This window comes from Tauraco erythrolophus, chromosome 7 (assembly GCF_009769465.1).
Source record: "Tauraco erythrolophus isolate bTauEry1 chromosome 7, bTauEry1.pri, whole genome shotgun sequence".
NCBI lineage: Eukaryota > Metazoa > Chordata > Aves > Musophagiformes > Musophagidae > Tauraco > Tauraco erythrolophus.
The window spans coordinates 10,826,292-10,848,438 of NC_141471.1; the positions used below are offsets into that span (position 1 = coordinate 10,826,292).

At 41.6% G+C, this 22,147-nt stretch overlaps 1 protein-coding gene across 1 annotated transcript in view; it reads right to left on the minus strand.

Annotated features, from left to right (window-relative positions):
- PTPRN2 (protein tyrosine phosphatase receptor type N2) overlaps positions 1-7,761 on the minus strand; it is a 683,076-nt gene extending 675,315 nt beyond the window's left edge. Inside the window, exon 1 of the mRNA XM_086614526.1 lies at positions 7,644-7,761. Coding sequence (XP_086470652.1) covers positions 7,644-7,761 — 118 coding nt within the window. The remainder of the gene's footprint in view (positions 1-7,643) is intronic.
- Positions 7,762-22,147: the final 14,386 nt, after the last annotated feature.

A 22,147-nucleotide genomic window follows, 5' to 3' on the forward strand; every position in this document is an offset into this window, starting at 1 on the left:
TGACCTGAATGAGGGGATTGAATGTACCCTCAGTAAATTTGCGGACGACACCAAGCTGGGAGGCTGTGTCGATCTGCTCGAGGGTAGGGAGGCCCTTCAGAGGGATTTGAACAGACTGGATCGTTGGGCTGAGGCCAATGGCATGAGCTTTAATAAGGCCAAGTGCAGAGTCCTTCACTTGGGGTATAAAAACCCCAAGCATCGCTATAGGCTCAGGGAGGAGTGGCTGGAGAGCTGCCTGGCGGAAAAGGACCTGGGGGTGTTGGTTGACTACCGGCTTGATATGAGCCAGCAGTGTGCCCAGGTGGCCAAAAAGGCCAATGGGATACTGGCATGTATCAAGAATAGTGTGACCAGCAGGAGCAGGGAAGTGATCCTGCCCCTGTACTCGGCACTGGTGAGGCCGCACCTGGAATATTGTGTCCAGTTTTGGGCCCCTCGCTTTAAGAGAGATATTGAGCTCCTGGAGCGAGTCCAAAGAAGGGCAACTAAACTGGTCAAGGGGCTGGAAAATAAAACTTATGAGGAGCGGCTGAGGGAGTTGGGGCTGTTTAGCCTGGAGAAGAGGAGGCTGAGAGGAGACCTGATTACGGCCTATAAATACTTGAGAAAAGATGGTGGGGAGTTAGGGGAAGGGCTCTTTACATTAGTGATGGGAGATAGAACAAGAGGAAATGGGCATAAGCTTAGTCAGGGGAGATTCAGGTTGGATGTTAGGAAGTATTTCTTCTCTGAAAGGGTTGTCAGCCACTGGAATAAGCTGCCTAGGGAAGTGGTTGAGTCCCCATCCCTGGATGTGTTTAAGAATAGGGTGGATGAGCTACTTGAGGATATGGTTTAATGGGGATTAGGGATGGTTGGACTCGATGATCTCTAAGGTCTTTTCCAACCTAGAAATCTATGAAATCTATGAAACATGCCCTTCTTCATCTGCATCTTCACCTGCTTACTTTTCATTGTTTCACCAGCAACAATACTCCTTACTGCCTTCCTAGATTTATTAATAATGGCCATGCTGAGCCTAACCAAATACACATCCAGCTCAGCATTCGGTCTTTGATGCACACTAGCAGTGGACTTTGCCTCTTGGACATTTTCCTTTCTTTGCCAATTTTGTCACCAAAGCCAGATTGATCTTTCCTCCAATCTTTATTGAATGCCCTTCTAAATCTGCCTGTAAACACCAACACAGATTTTAGCAAGAAATTATATATACTCAATTTGTGAGAATAACTTCAGAGATTTTTTTTTTTTTCAGAAGCTGAAATATACTCTGCCTTTTGGCTTCCACGGGTCTTCTTATGGATTAGGATACATACAACTGATGGTAGTCACCCACATCTGAGCTCGTATTCTTATGGTCCCTTCCCAGCCGATGGAAATCTGATCAACACACAACACATCAATTCTCTGTTGATCAGTGGGCTCCACTGCGTTCAGAGACTGCAGTTTGCCCTTTCCTTGCTTAGTTATCATTAGTGTGTCAACACTAACTACCCTTTGCTATTTTAGCAGAACTGCTCAAATATTCCAGGATCTAACAACCAATCAGGAGTAACCTAATTTCCCTCTCAGTAGGCTGACTGACAGCATGGTATGATGATGTCGTGGTGTGATTAAGTTTTTGGGACCGATATTCTTCCTTCACAGCCAAAAGAAAGAAGGAAGACAAGTATAAATACTCCCTTTTATTTCACCAAACAATACAGAGGAATGTTGGGATACACTCAGGTGGGAAGCAGAAAGGAGCTTGTATTTCCAAAAACTTGTCTACTTTCTCTCAATCAACTAACCACATAAAAGAAAAATAAAAACTAAACCAAAACCCAAGAAATCCCGTCCTATGAACAACCTTTAGAGCACCCTGCAATGACTTCCTTTTATCGATGGAGAAATAAATGGAGAAATAATTCAATTTTGGCCCATTTGAAACTTCTAACAAAAAGAAGACAAGTGACATAGTAAAAAGATACTGTAGAAATGGATATTGTAGAAGAGTCATGTATATTCTTACCTTTACTTCAGTGGCACTAACAGATAAACACGCCTTGAGATGAAGCTACTGTCAAGTTGCTTTCTAGCATAACTGATTACTTAAGAAACTTAAGTAATCTTAACTTAAAAACTTAAGAAACTACTTAAGTTCACCGATGACACCAAGCTGTGTGGTGCCGTCAACACGCTGGAAGGGAGGGATGCCATCCAGAGGGACCTCGAAAGGCCAGAGAGGTGGGCCCATGTCATCCTCATGAAGTTCAACCAGGCCAAATGCAAGGTCCTACATCTGGGTCGTGGCAATCCCAGGCACAAATACAGACTGGGTGGTGAATGGATCGAGAGCAGCCCTGAGGAGAAGGACTTGGGAGTACTGGTGGACGAGAAGCTCAATATGAGCCGGCAATGTGCTCTTGCGGCCCAGAAGGCCAACCGCATCGTGGGCTGCATCAAGAGGAGCGTGGCCAGCAAGTCGAGGGAGGTGATTCTCCCCCTCTACTCTGCCCTCGTGAGACCTCATCTGGAGTATTGCGTCCAGTTCTGGAGTCCCCAACATAAGAAGGACATGGACCAGTTGGAGAGGCTCCAGAGGAGGGCCACGAAGATGATAAGAGGGCTGGAGCACCTTTCCTATGAGGACAGGCTGAAAGAGTTGGGGCTGTTCAGCCTGGAGAAGAGGAGGCTCCAGGGTGACCTTATAGCGGTCTTCCAGTACCTCAACGGGGCCTACAAGAAAGATGGGGAGAGGCTGTTCAGGAGGGCCTGTTGTGATAGGACAAGGGGTAATGGTTTTAAAATAGAGGGAGGTAGATTCAGGTTGGATATTAGGAAAAAATTTTTTACCATGAGAGTTGTAGAACACTGGAACAGGTTGCCCAGAGAGGTGGTGGATGCTCCATCCCTGGAGACGTTCAAGGCCAGGTTGGACGAGGCCCTGAGCAACCTGATCTAGTTGGAGATATCCCTGTTCCTTGCAGGGGAGTTGGACTAGATGACCTTTGAAGGTCCCTTCCAGCCCTAACCATTCTATGATTCTATGACTCTATGACTCTATGATTTCTCGAATATACAAAAGTATTTTTGACAAAGGGAATTATACAGCTTCCTACACTGAATCCTTCATGTTCTTAGCATGTCTTAATCAAATTATTGGACTGATATTTTTATTTGCTAGCATTATATCATAAACTACACTCCATCATCAATAATTACATCAAATCAACATGATGTCAAAAAAAATGAGTGCCTATGAGAAGTTCCAAATTAATGTAACTAAAAAGTCGGGCGATTTTATCTGCCGAACAGAGGTAACACTGTAATTCCCTTACTCTCTCAGCCAGTCTGCTACAAGCCCCAACCAGCATTTTGATCCAAATGCTATTGAAGTCAATGGGAAGGTTGACATTGACTTCAGTGAGCTTCAGCTCAGCTCAGAGTTGCTGCAAGAAGCAAAATTTCAGTCCTTATGGCTCTCCAAGACAGTTGACAATGATGGCTGAGAACAATTTCAGTTAATTTTGTTATGGTAACATCTACCCAAAAAGAACTAAACCAAGACCTACTTTTTTGCCATTCCCCATGAAACAGCCATAGACAAAATCTCTCTATCACTACTTTAGATTGTACTTGAAGAACTGACTGAAAAGCCAAAAATTTTGCATTTTTTCGTCTGTCCTACTGTTTATTTCATCCTCCTGTAATTTAAGAATCAACACTGGAGAAACGCTTTCCATCAATGGCAAATCAAGACTCTGCTCTTGCAATTGCTTACTTCTACTGAACTTTAATCACTTGAAATTCCTACTTCATGTCTAAACCAGTTTTTTCAGCTGTTCCACATACACACCATGCTTTGTGAAAGTCCTGCAATTCATATGAAGAATTATTTAAAAGTCTTTGAGTAAATTTTCTATCATCAACCCCATTTAAGCCCTAGTGAAACGTTAAGACACTGTCTTTGTTCACTGCATGCATCAGGAACTCACAGCTACAGGTTTAGAAGAATAATTCATATTTATAAGCTGAAATGTAACCGACTTCTCTTTTTATTAGTTAGTTAAAAACTAAATTCACAGGCATTTGAGTTACAAAAATTTTACACATGATGCTTTGAATACCACTTTGAAGAAGCTTTTACATGGTGTACAGAGCAACTGTTTCCAGAAATTTCCACAGCATAATAATGTACTCATTTAAGAAGAAACATAGACCAAAAAATGAGATAGCACAAAAAAAATAATCAAATTATACTGCAAAATTATATGTTTACTCGCTGAAGGTTATAAGCATCATTTTACACATTAGAGGTCAATGTGAAGGCGCTGTAGAAAGCACACACACTCTTTACTAAGACACATGAGAATGACTTCTGCTGTAAAGTATCAGTATTTTAGGACTAATTAAATAAGGTGATTAGCAATGTTCACAGACTACTTTGGAACAAAGTTCTCTACCTTACGCAGCCTATCTAATATGAAAGCAAAATACCACTGCAAGTTTTTCAATAGATTAGTCTACCTAAAAAGCTGTACACCTGCATGAAAATACTTTAATTGTTCGAGATGCACTTTTTAGTGAAGTAACTGCCTAGTGTTTATTGCAAGGCATTTTAAGTTTAACTGTTTTCTCAGCATAATTATTTGATAATAAGAAAATGTCTCATCGAAAAAAAAAATCCATACAACCATTGCTACAGGAGCAGAATAACCCAAATCTGAGGAATTTAGCAAACCTGATCAGCATATATTGTTCACAGACAATTACTTTGTAAAATACTTTTAAAAATAAGTTCCATAATCTAAAATGGATTGTGTCTTATATGCAAATAAGGATTTATTTAGACAATTAAAATCCCAGCCCCACTGTTTCATTAGAGACTACTGAGCCCTACTAAGTACTCAGTTGATTTTTTGTGTGGAAAAGATAACAATCTCTGCTGGGCTAAACCTGGTCAAGAGACAGTGAGAGGGGAGAGACTATACATTTCCTCATTTGTTCACATTTAAAATATTGCTATAAATGTCAAGAAATGGAAGAATATGTGCTTTTGTTGATAATAGCTTCTTCTAAAAACACCTTCCCACAGGAACTATGTACAAAGCCCCATGAATTATATAGGCAGAAGATGCACAAATCCAAATATTTTATCTTATTTCAATTTCTTAAACAAGTTTGTAAGTATGATACCAAATAAACAGGTCACCATTTGGAGATGATTACTCTATTGGAAAGCATAGACAAAAGTTGACCAAAAAAAAGAGGAAAAGCATGAAACTGGATTAAAACATCCTATGAAATGGTAAAGGTCATGAACTTCTACTTCTGAACCAGATTTTAGGAAGATTTTCTGAAACACTTCATAGGAATAAATTAATAAAAACCTGTTTCTATAATTACATGGCTTTTAAGGCAGTCTCTAGTACATATTATAGAAGTTTCGTAATGCATCTGTGTTCAATTGTCAGTCAAAGAAAACGGGACTGTGCATAAGAAGAAACCAAATTAGTATCTTCCACCTATAGCCACAAATAATCGCAAAACTCAGATACCTATAAAACTACAGTTTCATCTCCTGATTGTGTCTAAAAATTGTCATCTAAAAATTGTTGTCTGAAATTGAACAGAATCTATTATAATAAATAGTTTGAACTCAAGATTAATGAGATCTGAAACACTGGTCAATAAAAGAAATAAAGGAACTCTAAGGGAAGAAACAGCTAAAACTGCTTCTCTTCCAGCCATGCAAACATTTTCCTGCATCTTGTCAAATATAATAAATCCTTTCCCATCTTTCACAGAGATCCGTGAGATATCAGTCAGTTCCCTATCTCAGCAAGAAGCAGAAAGGCTCAATTTGTTTTACTGTTATTGAAATATCTCTGAATTATACCTCCCAGACCACTGGATTCCCTATGTAAAATCAAGCCTGCTCTTCCCCTATTCCCTTCCATGCAAGGACAGCCTTAACAGCTAGGCAGACATCCTTGCTGAGGCAGAAGCTCAGGGAAGCTACAGGGAAGTGACAAACACACAAACATTGTTTTGTAGCTACAACACACTGAAAAATATTTTGTGACCCAGACTGACTTGCAGTTAATGTTCAGGGAGAGAGAATCAAAATCTGAGTAGTTTGAAAGCACAATGTATAGCCTATTGCATTCTTAAAGGTAAAAATTACAGCTATTACTTGAAATATTTTTATGCAAGCTTTCTCCTCTGCAGATTAGGAGAAACAGTCTATATCTATAGCAACCAGGAGAGAGGAGGGAGGGATATATCCAGTTCAAATCATTTCTCCTTAAAACCTTGCATCACTACCTTCACCATAGCAAGCATTTCATAGCTTATTTTTATTGCCACTTGACTGAAGCCTCATTAAAAACATGGTCAGCTGATTTTAATTCCTTCTTAATAAACAGAATGTACATGAAGCAGGCTGCACTGATACTTCTGTGAGAGGCTTCTTTTGTTTCTTAAAGTAATTTTACCTTTCTGTCTCAGAAAAAAGATTTCTTAGGGACAGATAGTTTACCTTTCGCTCTCTGATCTCCATGACCATTCTAGGTAGGTATTAAACTGGGAAAAAATACAAAATTCTCCAAGTTATGACCTTCTTAACTTAAAGTGAGTTTTGGAAAGATACTGTAAGTGAAATGAAACTGACTATATTGGCAGATATCATTAGAGATAATTCTGGTGAGCACACAGTCATGAGCGCCTGAGTGCAAGGAGAGCACAGACAGACAGAGTGGCACAGTAGAACAGCATTGATCTTAAACACACAGAGTTTGTTTTCAGGATTCTTTCGTGTTAGTGGGGGTCATTTTAACAGGTGAGGATGTTTATTGCAGACAGTATCTTGTAAAAGAGGAAGGAGTTGGTTGGAGAATGTCTCAACAGAAAAAGGCTGCTTAATGGTCTTCACTGGGCAGCACTGGGTATTTTTAGACACCTCTAAAACAGCCTTAACCAGGAGCCAGCACCAACTTCCACCTCCAGCAGAACGAGTTAGGGATAGATACCAGCGAAGACTGAGCTACCTCTGGAGGTCTGCAGCCTGGGGGTTTCCCGTGCTTTCCAAATATGAGGACAGTTTAGTGGCTGAATCTGCTCAACTGGGAGGAGGGTTAAATATGTGGAGGCTGGATGCACCTTTGGTGCACCTCGACTTTAGGGCCTCGTGATGGTCTCGGTGGAAGTTTTCAGCATGTGGAGGCACTCGGTGAGTGTGGCTCCTGGGAGGTGGCCCCAGAGATCCCGCCGGGACACGCCGCTGGGGGTAGCTGGGGCCCTGGGCCGGCCTCGGGGTGACCAGGGGCCGGTGGGGAGAGGCGGGACCCAGGAGGGGTGGGGGGCCGAGAGCGGCCGGAGGACAAGGACCCTCTGCGGGCAGCCGCGCCATAAGGAGCCGGAGGACGGGGCCCTCTGCGGGAGCCGGTTGTGAAGGACCGGAGGACGTGGCCCCCCAGAGGGAGCCCGTCGTGAGGCACCGGAGGACGGGCCCCTCACCGGCAGCCGTGCGGGCGCGGCCGCCGGGGGCCCTGTCGAGCTGCCCCTGAGGAAGCTCCCGGGCAGCAGCGGAGGGAGCGAGGGGACGGCGCGGCCCCGCTCCCCTCCAGCCCGCGCCTCCCGCCCCTCGCCCCACTCACCGATCCGCGCCTCAGCGGCGGCTCCGGCGGAGGGCGGTTGACTGCGCGGGGCGGCGGCGAGGACCTGCAGCAGCGGCGGCAGCAGCAGCGGGAGGACGGAGCCGAGCGCCCCCATCATGCCCGGCCCATTGCAGGCGGCTGTCCCGCTCCCCTGCCCGCCACCGCCAGCCCTCACTCCATGCCGCCCGCACGCTGCCTCCCGCAGCCGCTCCCGGCTCCGGCGAGCGGCAGCCGCAGCAGATTCAACACCCGGGACAGCGACCGGCGCCGCCTGCCCGCCCCCGAGCCGGCCCCGCCCCGCCCCGGCCCGCCCCGGCCCGGCCCGCTCCGCCCGCCCGGCGCGGGGGGGGCAGGTCGCCCGCGCTGCGCGGCGCCGCCTTCCCGCTGCGCGCCCGGCCGCGGCGGACGGCCATGCCCTCCCTGCCGGGATGGCGGGGCAGCGGCGTGGGGAGCGCGGGGGATGTCCCCCGGCCCCTAAAGCGCCACCGGCCCTGGCGGAGGCTCCGCCTCGGACGGGCCGCGAGCCTGCGGGTGCTGCGCGGCTGCTGCGCCGCCGGGCGAGGGGCAGGGGCGATGCTTCCCGCCAGAAGGGCTGTTCGCGTGAATTCCCCGTAAAGATGGCCGAGACTGGGGAGAGAGTTATTAAATGTGCTCGTTCCACACACCTGTATGTGAAACCAGCTCAGCCCCTATCAAAGTTTTGTCCTGAAAAACACATTAGCTGGATGGATTTTTCCCTGTGCCTTCTCAGTATTGGTTTATTTACCGTCATTTTTTCCACATAAAATTATTTGCCATCCTGAAGGATTTTATGAGCCCTCAGGTAAACACGTCTGGCAGCTGAGGTGTGCGTGTTTGCCCAGGAGCAAAATGCACAAGGGACATGTTTGTCCTCCACCTCCTGTCCCCGGTGACTCCACACGAGCGGGAGCACTGGGTCCGGGCTGCTGGAGGGTGCAGGAGCCTCAGGCACAAACCCGCTGACTCCCTCCTCGTTCACAGGTTCTCACTTTCTCACAAACTCGGTGTAACGATATTTGGCCTTTAACGCAGCAGTGACAGTCACGGACGTGAAACCGCCATGCCTCCGGCAGGGGATGCGTTTCTAACTGGGACGGCCAGCTCCACATCATGGCAAGGGGTGGCTGGTCCCAGCCCTCTCCATTACCCCGTCTGCTTTATTCCTCCCTGAAGTTTCAGATTCTCCCAATTTTCTTCATATTTGAGGTAAGTAGCTCTAACTATACTCCCTGACATGCTTCGTCCTTGGCTTTTACCAGGTACAGTCATGACAGACTCACACTAGAGGTATTTAAAAGAAGGAGTGACATTTCTAATATATGAAGTGGCTTTGCCATAGACCAGAAAACGAAACAACAGAAGCCCATAGAACAAACTAACCTTGGAAGAGCACGGTTGTCCCTCCTCGCTCATGGAGCAGCACACCGGGTGCTTACAGCTCCCGGTGCCCGGACAGACGGGTGCGGACTTCTCAGTTTTGCTGTGTGGGCAGTGTGAGCCTCTGTGCCGGGGAAAGGGAGTCATGGCTTCTGGGACTGGTGCAAAGTCACCTCTTCTTCTTTGTGGTTAAGGCTGGTGACTCAGATGCAAAAAAAAGGGCAATATTTGATTCAGAAAACAGAAATTAAAAAAAAAAAAATGTTGATACTGGATGGTGTTCACTGGCCCAGGGTTTGCAAAAGGGTCAGATGGTCTTTTCAAGCATTTCTGTCCTTGAGGTCTGTTACATGGTTGCTTACATCTTGCAGGATAGTGGTTTCACTAACCCAAAAGGTCCCTTTACCTCAGGCAAATCAATTTTGACAGCTCTGAAAGAAACCTGAGCGCTGAGAGGGGAGAAACAAAAAGGAGGGAAAAGCATTCTATGGAAAGGACAAGATGAGAAATGAAAAGTGCTGAAACATAAATTAGTATATTCTCATGGGTTATGCAAACCATCTGGCTTTAAAAGCTAGTGGTAGGAACAAGGAAAAAGGTCATCTGAATTAGCAGAGAACTGCAAAACAACTGTGAAGGTAGGAAAGGAGCAAATGGCAGGCACTGCAAGAGAACAAGTTGTTTGTCAAAATACAAAATAGCAGCGGTATTACTGGAAGTCATTGCAGCTCTGCAATGAATGATTTGCATAGCTCCTGTGAATTTATGATCAAATACTATGCAGATTTTAAAAGGAAATTAAAATTCTCATAGCCACTCCGTGCAGAGGATTAGCAAAAGAATGACATTTGTTCAAACGTGTGTGAAGCAATGTGAAAAATCAAGAGAGAAAAGGCATTCATCAAAGACAGGAAGAAATCCTTGAGTACACAAGGTTAGTAAAGACAGGAGTAAGGTGTCAAGGAAAGAGTAAAGAGTCAATTGGTAGGTGAATTGGGCATTTGGAAATAACTCGAGTAGCGTTTCTCAGGACTGGAAAGTGTAAAGCATTCCCTACCTGGTTGTATTTTACAGTTTTATAGCAGGCTGCACCTAGCAAGGATACACAGATCTGTCTTAAAGCCCCAGGAACAGACAGGTTGAAGTCAATGGTATTAGGTATAATGAGTTTTGTTAATGACGTGTAAAAACTGCAAGCCTTGAGTCTGAGTGTAAATTGGATGAATAACAGAATCACAGTGTAAATAACATGTTATGACACATGCGGGTTACTTGCTGGTTCACAATCTTTCCTCCAGACATTTCTCAGTGCCAAGGTTTTTAATAGTTTGTATAATAAATTAAGCATTCGTGTTTAGGTCTACCAACCTTGGGAGGCTGTTGTGATTGTGGTTTTTATTATCATGTTTTCAGTAAGTGGAAACTGGAAAAAGAAATCCTAGAGGGTATAAGTAATTTGTGAAAATTACTGGAAAGACTAGAAAAATGAAACTCCATTCTTGAAGTCAGGGATGTTGTGGGGCTCTAACAAAACTGCAGGACTTGATAGTTTTGAAAAAGAAATAGAAGAGAGTATCAGTTATTTCTGTAAGGGTATATTTATATCTTTTTAGCCGGGGATTCTAAACTACTAAAGATACTGAATGGTGGCTGAGAGGTTAGAATATCAGCTGTCCATTGCTAATGTGTCTGGAGGCGACTCTGAGACTATGTGGAAGAATGATATTGGAAATTATAGAATCTGAAAATTTCAGCACATTGAAAAACATGTTCAAGTTTAGCATGTCTTTATATGATACCCATACAGGTGTGAGATAAACATGCTAGGCAAAGTGAAAGAGCTGGATGATCTATATGGGTTTAGACATATGAAAGAGTTACATCCTCATCCACGGTAACCAAAACTGAACAGGAGTTTTTCAAGGAAACACTTTTCTGTTTGAAAAATGCTGTGTTGTCTGACTAAGTTTTTCATGAGAAACATACACGTTTTGATCAAAAATCCCGTAGTAAGTGCCAGAAAAAAAAGATACAGAATGGGCCAGAAATGATCCCAGAACGGCTAATTGCCCAGTAGCCAGGACACCTGTAGGGGCTGAGATTTTATAGGTCCAAACTTTTGCTCTGGTTGATTCAAAGACATGATCTAACTATTGGACAATAAGGTCAGCCTTATGCCCTCTAAATTTCACCGGGCCATTCAAGATTATATTAAAAGCAAACAGCCATGCTAGAAAAGACATTGGTAGGCACAAGTACTTTAATATGGAAGAGGAAAGAAGGTGAGCATAGGATTATTTTGTAAATTTAATAATGTTTAGAATGAAATAGTAGGAGGAATGAATTACTAAGTTGTGAAGTTGAGTTAATGGTAGAATTTTTAGAGATGTAAGATGAACACGTGCCAAATTTACATGAACCGAAAATTGAGAAGGGGTAAAAAAGAAGACAAACACAGGATGCAGTTAAAATAGAACATTGCCAGAGAATAATTTAGGCATAAAAATACACAAAGGGAAACTAATCTTAACAGTTATACATTTATAAGTAGTTAGGTGATATGAGTAAAATGTTTTAAACAGGATTAAAATAATATGTGATAGTTAAAGGCTAAGTATAAGGAGTATAAAAGACAAAGTAGCATCTGAGTTTTACTCTCTACTTAGTCCTGAGGTCATGTTTGCAAGCCTTTGCAGCTCTGGTTTTTAATTACAAGTGGGAATTGTATGTACAAGCATAGGTACACCTGCAGGATTGTAGAAATTGTATATGTATATTTGTACAGGATAGAACTGCACGTTTCATCTCAGGATCACAGAGCTGTTTGTCAGTTTTTCCGAGCATGAAGAAAGAGCCTGAACAAAAGGTCAATTCCAGCTATGCTAAATACACTTTACCTGCATAGGCAAACAGGCTCTTAAAAAAAAAAAAAAGAATAAAATTGCCTTCTTTGTTTTCTTTCTTCCTCTCCTCCCATATCGCCCTCATCCCTCCCTCCCCAAATCAAGGCTTCTGAGCACGTTAATTGCAGATCATTTGTCCTGTTAATGGGTCCAAAATCCACAGGGAACAATACCTATCAGGCAGTTTATCTAAGATTCAATAACCTCGATATCTTGGCAGAACTTTAAGATGTATTGCGGGAGGTAGGGATGAAAGAGGAAACAGAGACAGAGAGGTTTGTGCTATACCTATGCCCTGACAAGACAGAATTTGGGCTTTTTTATTATTTACATTTCCTGCCTCTAGAAGACCTAGGTAAAATATTCAAGGCCTGTAGATGTACAAACAGACACAAAGGGAGCCTGTCGTTTGGAGGCTCATGCTGCACATGTAACCTTTGCCACACTTTTTTGAGGGCACAAAGAACTGGTTGAGCAGCAGTGATCCTCCTGCACCTTGCTTGTGATTTGAAGACTTCTTTCAGAAGGCTGTGAAAAAGAAGGCTCGAAAATCCATCTCTAGAACCACATCCTGGAGTATCATGGTTACAAGAGGACCCGTACCGATTGCCACTTTGCATGTTGTTGGTGTGAGCAGCGTAAACTCTGGTTTAGGAGGCTGACAAGCACTGAACCCTGTTCAGGATGATCTGTCAAAGACACTCTTCAAACAGCAACTGCAGAACTGTTCACACATTCATATCCTGGAATATTTTGATTACATTTATTCACTCTTGTTGATAGAAAGCTTAAAGTGACAAGATTTCTTTTTAAATTACAGGGAGGTTTCGTTATTGCAACTGTATTGTAGAGACTGTAATAGCTCTTGGGATTAAAAACTATAAAAAAACTTCATAGAAATTTTGCACTCTACACTTAAAAGCAGGTGGGTTTTATTTTTTCATTTGTGTACATTGAGAAAGTACATGCATGGATATATAGCTCTGTATATTCAACCCTTTAATTAAGAGAAAACATATCAATTACTCCATGTACACATGGTTTAAAATATGAAATTAAAACAGTTAATATTTTAAAGCAGTTAAAAATTAAGGACTTTATCCTGCAATATGTCTAAAAAGCCCTCCAGTGCTTGAGACACTAAGCATGTTTAAAGGATGAGAAGCTGTACAGAAGCCTGGATTACTGAGAGCTAAAGTCGTATAACTCTCTCCATAGCACTAAAAATACTCACTTAAATTTTGATTTGGTGGTTGTCTTCTACATTCAGGGACTAAGTTTATTAAAGGAATAGAGAGTTCTGAAAGGGAGAAATCTTTAACTGGTGTGAAAAGATGTAGCCCCAGGTCATATCAGCAGTGATTGTGTTCTGTCTTTCTCTACTATTGAACATTTCATAGCATAACTAAAAGTACTTGAAAGGATTTTAGCATTCAGCATTAGTTATTTCATATCTATAAAACTTGCAGAGCCTTTGAAATTTTAAATGAATTCATACTTAATTCAGTTTAACATTAAAATAAATATTTTTCAGGGTCTGAAAGATGTTAGACTGCTTGATGGAAGAGTGTGGTAGGGTTCATTTTATGAATGTCACAGAAATTCAGTTGTGTCTAGGAATAATATTTTAATGTGCTGTTGATTTCAGCTGTTTTAAAGCTTCTCTTCTTGTTTCCACAATTGTATTAGAAAATGTCTTTACTCTGGAGCATGCTAAAAGTTTTACTCTAGATATTTCTACATCACTGAGAAACAGGAGTTCAACAGGAAGCCACAAGGAAAAATCATTGAGAACTGTGCAGCTGTATGACTGATAGAGTTTAAAAAAGGAAAGGAAAAAAAGTAGGTTGATTTTAGTTATGACTGGTAAGCTGCGAGCTGGTCTTTTATTCCCCACGCTGTAACTGAATGATAATGGTTTTTATGTGTTGCTGGAAAGAGCAGTTGGAAAGGAGCCTAAAATGGAGTGTTCAGGGCCTGAGAGATGAAACACAGCTAGAGAAAATGACCTGTGAGAATAGCAGGAGATGTGAATTACATTAACTGAAAACTGTGAACATGACGTATGTTAACCAAAGACCTAAAGATCTGTGTATATAAGTGCTTAGGGTAGCGTGTTTTGAGCTGACTTCTAAGTCTGCAGGAACCCTTGGTACCAGATCAGCCCCTTCAGTGTGCATGGTAGTCTGGGCTCGTGAGGAAAATTTCCATAATCTCTTCTGCTAGTTTGCTAGGGATGCTGGAGAGAGCCGCTTCTGTAAATGTAGGCATTCGCAGGTCTGGATTGAACCCAAATTCATTTGAGATTCGTTTAAAATTCTAGCTGATTTGTCCAAATACCACTTATGGTGATACCTACATTAGACAGGGTGCTGAAGCTGGGCTTGCTAGAAAACAGGTTGAAGAGGAGGACAAGGTGGCATGAAGCAACCTGTGAGTAGCAATGTATGGATGGTCAGAACCTGTGAAGAACAGACCTTTGGTATGTCAAGACGGGGGTACAGTAACTGATGAAGCCGAACTGTGAGGCCACTTCTGAAATCTTTATGTTTAGTGTCAGGCTATGGAAGGGAATTTGGGGTTCACTGGGAGAAGTATGGCCTCTATGAGAACAAGCACAGGTCGCTGACGTACACTAGAGCTGGCCCCTTTTAAGTGAGAAAGGCTTAATTTCTTACTAATTCCCACCATCACTTCAGCTCAATGCAGAAGCTAAACTGTGACTTGCTTACTTGAAGTCTCTAAAGGGAGATTTCAAAATCAAACCCACTTGAATTCCTACTGATTTTCATGGGTGTTTAGAGTTCTCAGAACAGCTGGAAAAATTATCATCTGAGCATACAAAGATGCTATATCCAGATTAAATGATTAGGTGCTAGTAAATGCTTTTTGCAAATGGGTTCTTGTTCTTCAAAAACCAAGCTGCAACCCCTAAGTGTGCAATGAATAATTAGATTTGGTTGCCATTGATCAAAATTGATTTGAAACATCAATAGGGAGCCAAATTTTTAAATTAATTAGGTGCTTCTAATGGAAGGGAGGTCAGAAATAGTTAAAAAATTATATTTTTATCCATCTTTGCTAATCTGTAAGATTTGATACCTGGTGAATGGATTTTACAACAATTGATCTCCTGGGATATCTACTCCTCTTGTGCGAAATTAAAGGATGATTGAGATTACTGCACTTTGTCATTCCAAAGGAAGAGGCCTGTAGTTGATCAAAGCTGCTGGGGAGCTCACAAGTACCTCACTTTCTGTGTCTGACGTGGTAACCTGAAGTGTGATTCAGAGTGTGCTTAGCACCCACAACTGCAGCTGGAGACAGGTGCTTTGAGGTGACGAGTGCTATACAATGTGACATCTCATACTGAGTTCTCAAAATTACTAGAAATTTTTTAACTTAGACTCACTGTACATTTGTAAAGCAGCGATAAGAAAACCTACAGGGAGTTGGAAAGATACATGAATCATTGTGAAATTCTGGGACTGCAGTGAATAGTACCATAGTAACGCCATTGTGGAAGGTAGCAGCTTTGTCCTCAGAGCTGGGTGTGAACGGCACGCAGCAGATTACGTGGAGAGCTGTGTGTTAAACGAGTGGAGAAAAAGCACTGAGTATTTGCCGTGTTGTCAACAGCAAGGGTTTTGAGTCACCCATAGATACAGAGTGAGCACTGAGCAGGGAACAGTACGTGTGGAAGGAGTAACTTCTCTTAATGTAATTAAAGATACCATGTCATTCAACACATAATCAAAGGTAAGGTTAAAGCTGTGCACATCTTTGATACCTCATGACTTTTCAGCTCCAGCAGTCCTCTTAAATCGTGTTTTCATGTGTTACATACAAGGCAGGGTCTGGTTTCACAAAGCCCAATGTGTGGATGTTTACATTTTCCAGCCCGTCGCTGTGGTCGTCAGAGGAAGTGTGGGACAGTGAAGAAGCCACTTGTGCTCCTGTCCATTTTTTTCTCCAGCATGTCCTGCTTTCGCTGCTTATTGCTGAAGACATAATACAGTTCTGGGTAAAGCACATCCCCTCTTTATGTGCTACCTGGGAAACATTGTTGTCCTGCTTACTGTCAGACAGAGGCAAGCCTGGTGGTGACCTGGAGCACAGAATATTTGCTCTAGCTGTCATATGACTATAAACTTGGAGAGTTGTGGAGAAATAGTGAAATCTAGAACTGAACATGTTTGACAGCAAGTTAGAATGGAGCAAGAAAAGCTGAGTTCCGATTATTTTCGCTTCAGTTTTATAGCTTAATGCTTATTGACCTGGGTTATTTTGAATAGAAAAAAAAAATTAAAAAAAAAAAAGAAATTAAGTAAATAGTTTACAGTGTAAAAAATTAGAAAATCCTGCTCAAAGCATTCTGCTATCTCAGAGCACAAGATTGCTTGGACCATTGCCTATGATGTGTTTCTTTTAAAGGGAGGTTACTGAGGATATGTTAGGAGGAAAAAAAAAGTAGGGAAAGTTCATGGTAATGACAGCTGCGGCAAGGAACATTGTTTGGACTACACTGAAATTACATTATGTGTCTCTGTAAATTCAAGATTATGTTAAGAATAGTCATAGGTTTTGGTGAAACTATTAAAAGTCGAATAATAGAAGAGACAGGATGCTCTTTTTGTGTTCTGAGTCACTATTTTAAAAAACCTTCCCTGTGCTTTCTGTTGTAGTTGAGTGTTCCAACGGAGCATCAAAGACCAAACAAAAACACGTACTTGACTTCTCAAGGGAATCTTCCTCCTGGGCTGAGCATTTTTCATGAACTTTTCTGCTCTTTATAATAGAGCTTCTACTGTATATGACTAAGTGGGTTGAGTCATACAGAATTATTTTCTTATGCGATAGTATTAATAAATGGGCATGCATTGCTCTCAGTAAAGCTGAGGAGTGACTACCAACTCTGAAAAAGCAGGCTACTATTGCAAAAATCTTACTATTTACAAATTCAGATTTCTTTATGCCATCCTAACTTACAGTTAGCTTCCTTAGTGTGAGAAATAAATTATGAGTTTGGCAGCACCTAGCCTGTAAAAAAAAATTAAAAAAAAGGAAATGAGGAGAAAACAAATATACTATGCCAGGGGTCCCACCCATTGAAGGAAGAGATGAGAGTCGCTGAGCAGCAGCAGCCACACAGACGCAGCCTAGTGAGGTCTAGGGAGAGCAGTCAGATCTGGCATTGCCAAGGTGAGTTCGTCCCTCACAGGCCACCTGCACGCTTTAGTAGGCACTATCTAGAGCCCAGGCTTGGCCTGAGCCCCGCTGTGCTCGAAAGAAACCCACTGCCAGGAGGGGAAGTTCCGCCTTGTGAATGGGGAATTTCTCCAGGTGATTCCTAAGGCAGATGAACAAGGTTCCTGCTTTGAGGTTTATGATGGATATTTCATATTCTATCATTAAGTCTCATATATTACCAATGAAAAAAGGAGTACCACGGTGAAAAAGTGGCAAAGGTACAAAATTCTAATGGCAAGAATTACATTAAACATAGTTAGAACACTAAAACAAAAATAAACTGGTAACTGGCATTATCATTCATTAGCAGTTGAATAAAACTAGAGGTATAAGAGCAGTCCTAAACTGGAACTGCAGCAGGAAGGTTGAGAGCTAAAGGGATGAAGATGGTTTTCACAATAGATTTGGGAAAAAATAATTCTCTTCCCCCTCTACACAACTTCAAAAAAAAACCCCAACTGTTTCAATGTGTATATTTTTCCACAAAGTCGATGTATTTCCAGAGCCAAAAGCATCACACCTGTTGAGATGTGCTAATTGCACAGGAGAGTCTTTCATCAGACAGCACAGAGTGTTCTCTAATATTAGAGCTCATTGAAACAAGTCTGCTTTTAAGCATTCAATCAATGGATCATGATACACAGATAAATTAAAACCTGCAAGCTAGATTGCCTGATCTCTGTGTGCCGCTCAGGCAGTTAAAGGCTCCATGATGTTAACTGGGAAGATAAGAATTCCCCAGAGGCTGGCTGACCTGTGATGGACGGCTCAGGAGCCAAATATTGCCTTCGATTCCAGCGTAGATCAAATCAGGGAATCAGGAGGCTGTAATCAGATCTCTTGATAAGTTATCTCATTTTCTTGCATCAAACAGTTCTCAATTTCATTGCAGATAGACTAGTTTCTTCTTTTTTTCTACGTTTCTTCTTTTTCAGTCTTAATGTAACCTTAACTTTTTAAATTCTGACAATAGCAGTCATCTGAAAAAGTAAAAACAAATACATCTGATAAATACTGAAAGTTAGTAACCCCAACTTTATTTTTTTTCATTTAAAAGTCAGATTCTTGGATCACAGATGTATAGGACACCATGCATTGTAAGTCCTTGACTTTGAATACTGCTGCAGGAATCCAGTGTGGATTGAAACATCTGCCGAAGATGGGCTGTTGTGGTCATCAAACTGCGCTCTCCCCCAGAAGCTCTTGTACATGGGCAGATTCACCTGCTCAGCCTGGTGACTGGCTAAGGCACTTGATAGAAACAGCTTTAAATACTAGTAGGTGGACAGCCACATGAACACAGCCTTCCTGCAGATCAACAGCCATGGTCCATCAGAGGGAATCTGGGGACAGAGGATGAGAGAAAGGTAGCTCTATTTTTCTCATGAAGAATGATCACTTTTATGAAAGGACCGCTTTTAAATAAAGGACAAGTCTTGGAAGTTCTCTTTGTGTGGAACAGAGAAAATACTGAGAGTAAAATCATTTTCTTTATACTGTGTATATTAGAAGTGTCCAATCTTAAAGAATGATGTAAGAAAGGACACAGCTTTTGCCATCATGATCAGTAAAATGAGCTCCCTCTGTAAAAGGAGCTTTTCCTTCGATAGAGCGGTGGAAGAACTTCGGTCATGTTGTCATTAAATAACCTAGAGCAGGAACTAGATTCACCTTTTTTTTTTTTTTTAAGTACTCTCTTAGGTTGGTCTAATTGGATTTGTAACCTCTTACAGATGCTGTATTTTTCCTTTAGATGCTGTTCTGAGAAAATAAAGTTGCTAATACCTTTTTTTAATAAGCTTGGCAAGATTTCAGAAAGGTCAGTGCACGAAGGCTACGTTTCTTGATATTAAGCTGGTACTCAGGTACCATTTTAGGCAATTAGTAAGTAGGGATTGTTACATTCAGAGACAAAAGAAAAAAAATGCCAAATCAATATTTTTTATTTACATGAAAGTTCAGCTTGCACAAACAGCTTATATAAATGTTTAATAATTACCCCAAAAGGCAGGAAACCATGCGTCATTACCCATTGCAAAGAACCCCAAAGGAGGCTGGGCTGGCTCTATCCTATATGTCCTTTGATGTAGGCATATGGCTGTACAGGATTCACGTACCTTTCCAGCAAGAATTGCTAAAATATACTTCTTAAATTTAATTGTTAAAATATAAGGCTTTACAGCAAAGCATCTGCTACTGCAGCATATTAAAAATTATTAAACCAAGACAAGGATTATTATAGGAATAGCAAGATGGGTAAGGAACTAATTGAACGGAAGAGGGAAATAGATTAGACTGAAAAAGAATTACTAATGATGTTTTGGAACGTCACCTTAATTAATATTTTCACTAACGACAGTACAAAAATAAGGAGAAACTAATGAAATTTGAACATATATTTGAAACTGGGACAAAGTTGACAGCAGCATCAAACAAAGGACTAGAATTTTACATAGGAAGAATTTGGTAATGTGAAGATTGAAGTAATATAAAAGACCATGAAATAAATAAGTGCAAAGTCATGTGTTTGAGAACTAAGTTATTTTGTTGAAAACAAGGTGGTCCTCTGGTTAAAAAAAAAAAAAAAAAAAAGACAGGAGAAAAAGGTTGGTAACACCTTCTACTTCCTAGAGTCAAAAACAGTAAGAAAATAATAACAATACAGAACTCCTGCTGCCAGGCTGTTTTCAAAAATCACTAACAGATACAACAGAAAGCGAATTTCCACTGCTGATGTTTCCTCAGTGCTAATGCATGCAATTTCTGCAGCTTTTCTAGAACCATGATGTGGAACTGGACAAAGACAAACGACTCGCTGTTACTAGAGAAGACTAAGGACACACCTATGCTGAACAACCTAACCCAGTGAAAGAATCCCAGTGATCGGCAAGCAAGTCAAAGCTAAAATTACACAGTTTTTTGAAGGCCAGTGCTGCACCTAAGGTCATGCTCAGACAAGCAGCAGTACAGCTGCACAGCGCCCAGGACTAAGAAGCCTTGTCTGAAGCAGATGAGGCCAGATTTGCACCTGTTTGCAATGGCTTAATGAAACTGAAGAACTGTCGGCTGCCTGTGGAAAGTTTTGCAGCTGTTCCTGAGAGCTGCCCTTGACCAGCTGATTGTCAAGACGTCAGTACTGTGCCATGCTCTTCTGTCTGAAATGGGCAGCCAGCTCTACAGGTACTCCTAGAATAGACATGGCAGGTCACTCTACAGTGGTCTTGGTTCTCAGGTCACTCCACAGAGGTCTTGGTTCGCAAGACACTGGAGCAGATCAGGAAACAATACTATGAGGTAGCTGGTGTGTCTCGTGATTTCACATTGCAGTCATCATCATAAGCATTCTTCACTAAGCATTTATCAAGTGAGGTGAAAGATTTTATCAAAATTAGTCTCTCTGATTTCCTTCTGCACTTGACAGCAGCAGCACACATGAGTTTAAATGCAAAGTGAGTTGCAGCTATCATGGGAGTAAACAGCAGGTGCAAGGCAGATTTTTTTTTTTTCTTTTCCTTGGCAAGTCTTAAAGTTTGTGTGCTTGGATCTGAACCGGAAGACATTTATCTGCTAAAGAAGAAGCTTGAGAGCTTCTCCTGGTTTTTAGTTTGCTCATAATTTGAAGCTGTGATAGATGGAAGACTGCTGGACTTTGTTTCCCAGCCAGACAACAAACAGAGCAAATTAACATTGTCATCAAAAAAGGGACCAAGTCTCTACAAATAAAACTAAAATGTAGAAGATTACTGCAAACAGTTTAAAGCTATTTATTTATTTATTTATCTCAATATTTATACTGAATATATATGCATGAAGGAGAGACCTATAGGCGTGCCACTTACAGGTACAACTGTGACCAGAAAATTTATTCTTCAGGCAGTTGTACATTAGCACTGACTGCCAATGCAAGTTGCTCAAAGGAGTATCTTAGAATAGTGTTACCTTGTTCATATTTCAAGTAATTTTATTAAACAAAGTCAAATTCAAGTTCTTGAAAAGGCTGAACAGATCTCAATGGGTCCATCTTAAAATTATGGGAAGTTTTCAGACATACAGTTATGGAGGTGCAGCTGGCTGAATACAAAGATTATTCCATAACAAAAACCAAAGACCAATTCCTCTCCCCCAATAGCACTTCAGCAGCACTTTCAAAGAATAAGATGAAACAAATCTGTTTTACAGGCTTCCAAAAGATAACTCAGCTTAAGAAACATACTATTTATGTTCCTTATGTTCCTAACAGAAGGAAAATGTAAGGATTTAACATCTTGGCAAGACTCAGTTTGCAATGAGAACAGCAAGTAAAACCTAGAACTGTTATGCTATTTTTGTGAAATTTTCTGCAATTTGCCCAAGGAGAAAGCACTGACAGACCTTGGCTTAAGGAACACTACGAACATCATTGCTTGTGTCGGAGAAAGCCAATGTTTTTCGATCTGCTGGAGCAGTTATAGTAGAGCTGCACCAGAACTTGAGCCAAAATCTGTACGTCAGCTGCGCAGCTAACGCAAAACGATTTTGTCACTCTTGAGAACCACTGGAGTATCTGCCACGAGGAGGACAAAGGCTTATCTTTAAATTTTCTTACCCTTCCTAGTAATATCACCTCAGAGTTCTCCAGAAGAAATCTGCCTGTTTCTGATGTTGGCATTACCTTTCTTTCTTTCAGGCTCAGGGATATGGGATCTGTAGCAGGTATTCCAAGAAAAGTGAAAACTGAAAAAGCAGTATTATACACTGAGGAACAACAATTCTCTTCTAATCTAATCTAAGAGCAAATACTGAAAGACTGGGAAGCAGAAAAAAGAAACTGATTTACATATTCATTAAGTAATTTGTATAATCAGAAGATTTAAAAGGTCATTACTGGAACACCTGCCTGTTAACAGATGTAGAAGAATGAAGGCCAAAGAACACAGTTTTTATGAAGATGTTGATAAACAGTTGGCAGATCTA